Below are 10,383 nucleotides of genomic sequence, written 5' to 3'. Positions count from 1 at the left end.
GCCCTTGGGTCCCTTGTCCCTACTTTCCAGGCATGGGGACCTTTCCCTGGCGCCCCACTTTCTATTTCTTCTGCCAGATCTCAGTCGTCCCCTCCCCGCTGATCCCATTTGCTTCCTTTTATATATATATATGTAAATTTATTTTATTTATTTATTTTTGGCTGTGTTGGGTCTTCGTTGCTGCGCGCAGGCTTTCTCTAACTGTAGCGAGCCGTGGCTACTCTTCGTTGCAGTGCACGGGCTTCTCATTGTGGTGGCTTTTCTTGTTGCGGAGCACGGGCTCTAGGCACGCGGGCTTCGGTAGTTGTGGCACGTGGGCTCAGTAGTTGTGGCGCACGGGCCCTAGAGCCACGGGCTTCAGTAGTTGCGTCAAACGGGCTTAGTAATTGTGGCTCGCGGGCTCTAGAGCCACGGGCTTCAGTAGTTGCAGCACACAGTCTCAGTAGTTGCGGCTCGCGGGCTCTAGAGCGCAGGCTCCGTAGTTGTGGTGCACGGGCTTAGTTGCTCCGCGGCATGTGGGATCTTCCCAGCCCAGGGCTCGAACCCATGTCCCCTGCATTGGCAGGCGGATTCTCAATCAGTGTGCCACCAGGGAAGCCTGCTTTCTTGTTTCTGAATAAGCATATGGACTTTTAGAAACTTGAGATAGAATTTGCGTGCCATACAGTTCATCCATTTAAAGTGTACAGTGAAATGGTTTTTGGCCCATTACATTAATTTTTTAAGTTGTGGTACTACATATATAATAAAATTTGCCATTTTAACCATTTTTAAGTGTACAATTCAGTGACATTAAATACATTCACAGTGTGTGCAGCCATCACCACTATTGCCAAAACTTTTCATTTCAAGCAGAAACTCTGTACCCATTAAGCAGTAACTCCCCAAACTCCTCTTCCCTCAGCCCCTGGTAACCTCTAAGCTACATCTGTCTCTATGAATTTGCCTATTCTAGGAACCTCATATAAGTGGAATCACACAGTGTCTGTCCTTTTGTGTCTGGCTTATTTCACTTAGCGTAATGTTTTCAAGGCTCATCCATATTGTAGCATGTATCAGAACTTTATTCGTTTTTATAGCTGAATAATATTCCATTGTGTGGATATATCACATTTTGTTTATCCATTGATCCGTTGATGGGCACTGAGGTTATTTCCACCTTTTGGCTACTGTGAATAATGCTGCAGTGAACGTTAGCATACAAGTATCTGTTAGTTTCTGCTTTCAGTTCCTTTTCATACTTAACCTAGAGCGGAATTGCTGGATCATACGGTAACTGTTTACCTCAAACTATGTTTGAGCAACCAGCATATGGGCTTTTTGCATTTAAACTGTTATAAGTAGGAAGTGTAGTTCTTTATTAATTAAGATATATCCATTTTGTCAAAGTTAGCATGAAGAACTATAAATATATGCAATCAGTTCATTCCTCGCCTTCTTTTGAGTTCTTAATTATCATCCGCACAGCTCATTTGACAGTTCATCGTGGAAGTCTTTATGACATCCCTTCTCTTTAACTGATTATTTTAAAGATTTTACTGTTTAACTTGTCATGTTTTTATGCAGTCCCCCACTGAGATGTTAATCTCCTCCAAGAGCAGAGACATGTATCATATTTCTTTATACACAAATTCCCTGTAGCACCTAGCATAGATCTCTTAGATACCTAACTGATGAGTTTTAACTTCTTTCATATCAATCTCTGGTTTATTCCTAGACTAGAAACTTTCCCAGCAAGTATGTACCTTCAGAGAATTCATTTTGCCTAGAGATGTTTTTTGCAAACCTGTTTTCACCTGTTTTTAAATGAAGTAACACTAATAATAATCATGATAGAAGCTAGCTTTTTTTTTTTTTAATTTGGGTATAGTTGCTTTACAATGTTGTGTTAGTTTCTGCCCCACAGCGAAGTGAATCAGCCACATGCATACATGCATCCCCTCCCTCTTGGACCTCCCTCCCACCCCTACCCCGCCCCCATCCCACCCAACTAGGCCATCACAGAGCACCAGGCTGAGCTCCCTGTGCTATACGGCAGGTTCCCACTAGCTAGCTATTTTACACATGGTAGTGTATTTATGTCAAACCTAATCTCCCAGTTCATCCCACCCTCCCCTCCCTGCCGTGTCCACACGTCTGTTCCCTACGTCTGCCTTTCTATTCCTGCGCTGCAAATAGGTTCATCTATACCATTTTTCTAGATTCCACATGTATGTGTTAATATACGATATTGGTTTTTCTCTTTCTGACTTACTTTTTACTCTGTATGACAGATTCTAGGTCCATCCACGTCTCTACAAGTGACCCAGTTTAATTTCTTTTTATGGCTGAGTAATATTCCATTATATATATGTACCACATCTTCTTTATCCATTCATCTAGAAGCTAGTTTTTATAGTATACTTACTGTGTGTCATGCACCATCCAAAGCACTTTGCATGTATTTTCTCACTTCTCAAAACAAGCCTGTGACGTAGGTACTATTAATATACATCTTACTGATAAGGAGACTGAATCGCTCAGAGGTTGTCTGAATCGCTCAGAGGTTGTCTGCCAGGCGTGTATCCTTATCCACGGACACAGTTAGGGAGGGACCCTTCTACCCTGAACCGGGGAGGACAGAATATGCAGCCCCAGAAGAATTATCTGGCCCAGATGTCAGCAGGGCAGGGTCCAGGGAGCAGGGCGTCAGGCCCCCTGCGGGCTCACTCCCAGCCCCTCAGCCTTTTGTCGGCTAGCAGCCCTGCTGTCCTCCCACTTCCTGGGGCTCGAGTTCCCTCATTTCTCTGCCGCCCTTAGTGGTGGTAGGATTGATCTTGGAATGTGGCCTGTGGCTGGCCGTGTGACCTTGGGCAAGACACCTGGAGGGGGTGCTGTGGCTGCCTTAGGTGCTCTATAAATACCAGCTTTTTCTCTTAGCAAAGTAGTTGCAAACTGACCGTCTTATTTAGGCAATAGATATTTCTTAAAAATAGACGACCAATATACAAAAATAGATGAAAATCCATTTTTAAAACCTTCCCAATAAGCAACAAATTCCATATTCGCCATCGCACCAGCCTCTCACTAGCTTGGAGGCAGACAGAATTGGTTCCCAAAGGAGCCAAACATAAATATCTCCGGAAAAAATGTGCTGGCCCAGAGCCATCCAAAGCCAGTTCCTCCTGATACCTCCTGGTATCAGTGTATTAAGTCTCAGTTATAGGATGAAGACCAGGGATTCAGAGCCACGCCCTCACAGACTCAGCACCTCTGCCCTCGCCCAGACGCAGTGCCGGTCCCCCACCCCATCGTCTGCCAGGCAGAGGGGAAGCTGCAGGAGGGCCGGGCCTCTCCTGAGAAGGGGACTCAGAGGTCCTGGGTCGCTGCTGTGTGTGGGATCAGCGTGCTCAGAGCCTCACTCTCTCCCGTCCCTCTCACTGCGTCCCGGTTCCTCTTGGATGTCCTCTTCCCTCCTGCCTAACTTGGCTGCGTCTTCCAGGTCCCGAGCCTCACGAGTTTATGTTGTTCCGTTCCTGGCGGTGTTTTTCTCCTACACCTGGGCCTCAGGTGGCCTGGGTCTGGCTGGGTTCTCTGTTTGCTTTCGTGTCCCCTTCCGGTGGCTCAGAGGGCACTGCCACACAGCTCTGTGCTGCACGCACCTCCCCAGTAGGTCAGCTGAGCCCAGCTGCACAGGGGACAGCCCAGGCCTGCCCGGAAGTTTCTCTCGCCCTCATTTCCAGAAGCTTCTGTGGCCCCCTCCAGCCCCTTCTCCCGTCCTCACGTATTCCCCCACCCCCACTGGTCAGACCGGGGACGCTTGTGCCTCCCCGTTAGGGTTCTGGAGAGCAGAAGTCAGTCACATTCCCACCCCGTCTCCGGCTCTGCCTGCCCCCGCCCCTGCCCCAGAGCACAGAGAGGCTCTGTGCCGTCACTTTGGTGTCTCCCTCCCCAAACCTCTCACAGTCCTGCTTTCTCCCTTTCCGTCTCCAGCCCTGTGTCCAAGCAGAGAAAAAACGTCATCAGCTGTGTCACGGTCCACGACTCTCCCTACTCCGATTCCTCTAGCATCACCAGCCCCTACGCCGTGCAGCACCGCTCCGGGCACAGTGCCGCCGCCTTCGACACCAAGGGGAACCTGGAGTCGCACTGCACCGGGAACCCCCGGACCATCATCGTGCCGCCCCTGAAAACCCAGGCCAGCGAGGCGCTGGTGGAGTGTGACAGCCTGGGGCCAGGTAATTTGGGGCCGGGGCGGCCAGGAGCATCTCTCCGGAGGCTGGTTTTCTGGTTCCCTGCTGTTCGCCGTCTTGTTACGGGAGAGCTGCTAAGCCCCGGGTGGTAGTAGATCCTCACCCAAGGATCCTGTTCAGGAAGACTCCCTGTTGTCAGCCCAGGAGGCCGGAGCTGACCTCACATCTGTCAGAAAAAGTCCTCCCTGTGGTGGCCACCTCACTTCTAAACTGTATCTCATGAATGGATGGATGGATGGGGTAGGGAGTTTGCAAAGAGTTGGCCGCCTGAGCGAAAACAAGCCTGGTCAGCCCTCGGTGTTTCCTACTGAGAGTGGCTTGTCTTTGCTCTCACGGGACTGTCCCTCAGGAGCCATTTGTTCTGGAATTATCCCATTTGGGCGCCCCTTAGGGTTCTCACACCCGGAAGCGATGCACCATTTTAACATTCAGGAGAGTGAGAAGGAAGCCTTTCTTTTGTAATATGGGAGAAGCGTGAATGAGAGAGAAGGCGAGTAAGGGAACCGGTGGGTCCCAGGGCCGGTGCATCTGTTTAGGAAAAGATACATCTGAAAGGTGAGACTCTGGACATTGACCCCTCAAACCTCTGCTTGCCGTGCACCCTCAGGTCCTCAGGTAGCCCCGCACATACCCCAGTTATAAAGATCGCAGCCTTAAGTGCACACAGCTTGGTGTCAGGGGCTCTCCTGCTTAATTAACAGTGAAGGTCTCAAGACTGTGTTGTTGAAAACCTCAAGACCAGCCCTTTTACCGAACAGGAGGGGAAGGAAAATTCCTTTTCATCTGTAATCTAAAATCCAAAATGCTCCAAAAACCAGATTTTTAAGTTTACAGTAAAGTCAGTTGGTAAAACCTGACCTGAACTAACCAGAGGCTATTTATAGTCCCTTTGTCATATTCCTGTTTGTGTCAGAGTCATATTTGTGCCCCTTGGTGAAATGTCCCAGTATTCTGTAGCAGAAATAATCACTTTTTTTCAATTACGTGGTAGTGCACAGGGCTCCACTGGGGGTAACCTAATATATTGAATATATACCAAATGACCTTCTAAAATCGGAAATTCTTTATTTCAAAAGTGTCTGACCCCAGGGATTTCAGGGAATTCCCTGGCGGTCCAGTGTTTCGGACTCTGCGCGTTCACTGCCGAGGGCCCGGGTTCGATCTCTGGTCGGGGAACTCAAAGCCCACAAGCCACGCAGTGCGGCACAAAAAAAAAAAAAAGGTGACACCAGAGATTTCAGGTCAGAGACTGTAGACCTACAGGAGGAGACGATGCGTGTTGTAAATCGAGGATGCCCATGTTCCAGGACATCTCAGGGGAACTCTGTAATAGTAACGGTCCCTTTACACTTCAGGACGATGGTCTATAAGAATTGGCTCAGAATAGACCTTACGCAGGTCCTCTAGGAATTGATAAAGGTGGGGAAAAGGTAGCTGGTGCTGAATTTCCCTTGGCCTTTTAAATACGGTGGAGGATGCACAAGGCAGCGGCCAGATCATCGCAGGCTAGATGTCTTCCAGCTCGGAACTTTGTCGGCCTGGGTGCTGGCGCCACAATGTGGAAGGTGACAAAATTGAGAGCTACTGAAATTTTAAGACTAGTCTAACCCCCTAGTTAAGACAGGTCAGGGGACTGAGGGCCAGCTTTGTCCCACATAACGCAACAGTTTTCTGTGGCGAACCACGACGGCGAGAGGCGGGGAGGCAGCTCTGTGGAGCCCACAGGTCACGCCTTTCACGCTCTGTTGCCCATTTCCACCATCAGCCGTCGGGCTGTGGGCCGCCCGTGGCGGTTTTGAGCACTCACCCCACTGCATTTCCACAAGGACTGCTACAGCTGAAGGGCTGAGAATCTCTCAGGGATGTTTTCAACCAAAAAAAAAAGGAAGGTTATTCTCAGTAAGGCAGCTGGTTCTAAGGCACCTAGTGCCACTGTCTCTGGGGCAGCCCATGGTATAGTTTCCCAATGTAAAGAGAGATTTATGTTCCCCTGTGAGGACACGCTGCACGGTCTTTCTAGTGACAGGCAAGGGGCAGGAAGGAACTTCATTCTGGTGCCTGTCCGCCCCCAGAACGTGGTCCTTCTCAACGCTGATATCCTCCGTTAGCTCAGTCGTTCTAGGCTTGGAGAAATCAAGCAAAGCAGCCTTCCTCAGCCTCCTGGGGCCCCGCTGGCCCATTTACGGCCAAGGTGAGAAGCATTTCAGCCACCTCCGCTGGGCTGCCAGGCTTCCCTGAGCCCCCCAGGTCAGGACGGAGGCTGTGCAGGTGACGGTCCATTTTCTGTCGTTGGTAATCCCCTCTGTGGGTCTCAGCTCAGGAAGGATCCCTATTTCTCACGTAGCCTCCTCGGGTCTCTAGGGTCAGTTAAGGTTCTTCTGGGAGGCAACAGAGTGAACTCTGCACTGCCTTAAGGCAAATAAGGAATTTATTGGAAGGGTGCAGGGCTGAGAGAAAGTTCAACAACTAAGTCCCAGGCGGGACAGGAACCAGAACTCCTTGGTCTGAGCCACTGGGGGCCCAACACCTGCTCTCTGAACACTGCTTCCCCCTGACCCAGTGAGCCCCGGGCTCCCAGTTTCCCAGTCCCAGGAAACAGAACTTGCTGGTCCCAACTTGAGGCAGACACCTGTTCCTTGAGCATCCGCTTTGGCCAGGGGACAGGGCGCTAATAAAGACATCAACGGTAGTTAACACAGCTAACACCTTTAAGCGCTCAACACGTGCCAGATACTAAGCGTTCTACGTGCATTAACTCACGTAATCCCCACAATGACCCTACATGTAGTCACCATTACTTTCCCAGTTTTCCAGATAAGAAAATGGAAGCACAGAGAGGTTAACTAACTCCACCACGGCCATGCGGCTATCCCTCCAGGGCTCACCCAGGATTGAAGCACTCTCCCACCTGCCTTGTACAGACAGGGCCACCAGGGGCCATCCGTGAACCCAGGGCTGTTCCCGGGCAGCAGATCTATGAGAGCAGCTAGGCAAGGCTCGAGCAGAGAGCTCTGTACTGTCCTCCCAGCCCCTAAATACGCCTCCGGAACTTGACCTTCAGCACTTGCCTTCTCCACTCCATGGTCACTTTCTCTGCAGGAGGAAATTACTATTTTAATCTCTTGATCCCTTTCAGAACCCCCTCCCTGATTCTGGGGTCCCCTGCTCTGGCAACTTGACAAGCTCTGACGCCACTTCCTGACCCTGCTGATGACAGTAACCTGGCTTTGTCACACCCATTTCATCTGAAGCCCTCTAATCTCTTCACTTGCAGCCTCAAGCTGTGGATCCCTTGCACTCAGAGTTTCTCCCTCAAATGTAATTACCACAAAATGCCCAGAGAGTTGAAATAGGAGCAGAGAGGTGCCATTCACAGCTGGGCCCAGGCAGCAGACACAGCTGGTGATCCGCTGCAGGGCAGGAAGGAGTTGGATGCCTGCACAGTGGCACCATGGCTGACCGACGGAGACAAAGTTCTCCTGATAGGCAGCATTTGCAGCTTTGCATCCCTCACCCTACAGTGGGTCCCCCAAACCCCACCCTCCACCCCCCAGGCTTTGGAGGGCCTTTGAGGGTCTAACCAAGCTTGGCCTGAGCACCAGACCCCGATTCCACAATGCAGGTCAGCTGTGTCCACCAAGGCCTGGCTGGCTCCCGCTCTCCTGGGAAGCTTGTGAAGAATACGAATTCCTGGGCACCCCCGACTGGGGTGCGCTTCGGTGGGTAGGATGGGAGGGCCGCTGGGCCCCAAACCACGGTTGGATTTGGGGTCTCTGTTAGGACACGCTGCCCCCTTCCCAGTGAGGCAGCTCTCCCTTTACTTGAGGGGGACTGTGGCCTTGGGGAGCAGAAGGCTCCCCTTGACTTCATTGTGCTCCCCAGTCTCCTGTCCCCCGGTTTCTGGCTTGCCTTCACTTTTCAGCTTTCTCTCCATCAACAATTATCAGCTTTCTCTCTTGCCGGCCCCAGCCTCACGCGGCTCCTCTTTGACTTTGATCTCATCACCCTGGGATTCGTAATAGAATTGATCCAACCCAGTTACGTCAAGGGCCTGATCCTTATTATGTGTGCTTCATTAATTCTTAGCATCCTTCAAGCCCAAGAACTGCCAGATTTGCCCATCTTACACTCGCGACCCCAGGGTTACCTGACTGATACCGTATTAGGCTTTTGTGTTTCCCAACGATGCTCAGCCCCAGGAAATCTTCTGAATTCTCTGCTGAGCAGCACAAGAAATAGACCTGCCTCTGAGGTCGTGTGTACGTCTTGCCGGTTCTCCCTTAGCTACCAGGGTCTCCTCTTGAACTCCCCACTCTGGGCAGCTCCCTCAAACGGGAGTGGTTTTAGAGTCGGGGAGTCTGCGGAGGACGACGCAGGTTTTGGCGGATGTCCGGATTCCCTGTGCCAAAGGCTCCTTGGCAGTCACTGTGGATCACTTCCTCTTGACCTAGACAGAGCTTCAGCACAGAAACGTCTGACGTCAAAAGAGACACTGAGAGGCAGGCGAATAGTCGCACTTGATTCCGCACATCCTGTACCCGGGCGTACAGTCCTCTGCCTTTGCCCCCTGGAGACACGAGCCCCACTCTGCCAGGAGCTGGTGTTCACAGACCACTCAGCACCGAAACTGACTAGAATGGTTTCTTTAATATAAACCTCCTCGCCCTATTCATTTTATTCCGGTTGTTTTTCCCCCTGGGACATGTAGTCCCTCTTTTGAGACTCGGTTTTCTGTACCCTGCTGCATCTGTCAGCGTGTCTCTGCATCTCGGCAGATGGCCCCCTGCTGCACCCCTGGCTGGGACACGAGGAGCTGCAGAGAGCTCTCCTTCTGTCTCTTAGACTCTCCTTATGCTTTTCTGTGTCACCAGATAGTAATTCTAAAGTCCAGCAGGGTTTGCTCCCAAGCCGCAGGCCAGGTGCCAGCCCAGAGTCGGCATCGTCACCGGGTCTGGGGGCGATGCTGCTGAATGGTGATCACCCAGTCTCGGGAAAGGGTTCTTGGAAGACCACTGTTGTCTCCCAAGGAGTAGGGTCTTCCGGGCAGCTGAGGGCCTGTGACAGACCTGTGACCTTTTCCTCCTCCCAACACAGTCACCACCAGTCACCACTCGTCCTCCTACAAGTCCAAGTCCTCCAGCAACGTGACCTCCACCAGCGGTCTCTCTTCAGGGAGCTCATCTGGAGCCACTGCCTACCGGCAGCAGCGACCTCTCAATCTCAGCCAGGTAAGCCCGCCCGACGGCCGCTCGCCAGGGGCGCCAGGGTGGACCCTTGCCCACCTCCCGGAGACTCAGCCCCTCCCGTGGCGGCAGGAGGCGCCCCGAGTGACCTCTGGTGTTCTCGTTCTACTGTGGGTCACCTTGGGGGAGGCGGATCCCCGATTCACAGAGAGCCGGCCCAAAGCAAAATGACTCGTCTGATGCTCCGAAGTACTTAGTGACGTGGTGCCAGAGCTTAAAAATAGGCTGGCCCACGTCTTGCTATTTCGGCCCAGCAAAGGGTAAAACACTGCGTCTGGGTCCCATAGTCCGACCATGCTGGGCCTAGTGAGTCATTACAGTGAAGGAGGCCTCCCACAGGGACCTCAAACCCAGGAGAAGAGCCGGAGGATTCGGAGAAGGTGGGTGACATTCAGGGGGAATGTAAACAAGACAGAGTCTCCACGGGCAGCGCTCTCAGCCTGTGTGTAGAGGGTCACTCAGGTCTGAGTTGAAAAGTGGACTGCGGGCCCTGTTTCCTTAGAAGCTCAGAGGTAAGATAAGGGGGAGTTTGTGTTGAGAAGCCCTTCATCGGAAGCGGTGCCCCTGGCTGTAAACCGAGGCCTCGTCCGTGTCGTGACTTAGGTTCTCCAGGTGAGAGAGGGCTGCTTCCTGTGTACCTGTGACCTCAGACAGCAAAGTGTCTGAGAGCCTGTAGTTTAGGGAGCAGGACTTCACGGTGAGAGAGAAAGGGGCTCCTTTCAACACTTCACAGCTGCAGGATGCCCTTGGGGGACCTACAGGCTCCCCGTTCCCTTTGCAGCTGGCTCTGAGGGTCACCCAGCCCGGAGCATGGCTGGGCACGGCTTTCCTTCTCAGCCCAGGATAATTGACATTTCGCGTCTTCTGTTACGCCTGCCGCTCCTCTCCCTCCTCCTCCCCCCCGCCCC

The 10,383-nt window shown here is 51.9% G+C and overlaps 1 protein-coding gene across 2 annotated transcripts in view; it reads left to right on the top strand.

The window, feature by feature from the left end:
- The window catches only part of HIPK2 (homeodomain interacting protein kinase 2), a 128,675-nt gene that overhangs the window by 116,903 nt on the left and 1,389 nt on the right, over window positions 1-10,383 (top strand). For both annotated transcript variants that reach the window (XM_007466613.1, XM_007466612.1), the window contains 2 exons: window positions 3,973-4,217; window positions 9,327-9,460. In XM_007466613.1, the coding sequence (XP_007466675.1) occupies window positions 3,973-4,217; window positions 9,327-9,460 (379 nt within the window). The remainder of the gene's footprint in view (window positions 1-3,972; window positions 4,218-9,326; window positions 9,461-10,383) is intronic.

This window comes from Lipotes vexillifer, unplaced genomic scaffold, assembly GCF_000442215.2.
Source record: "Lipotes vexillifer unplaced genomic scaffold, Lipotes_vexillifer_v1.1 scaffold71, whole genome shotgun sequence".
NCBI classification, from domain to species: domain Eukaryota; kingdom Metazoa; phylum Chordata; class Mammalia; order Artiodactyla; family Lipotidae; genus Lipotes; species Lipotes vexillifer.
Note: the sequence above shows the minus strand (reverse complement) of the source record. Positions and strands in the feature narration are given on the sequence as shown.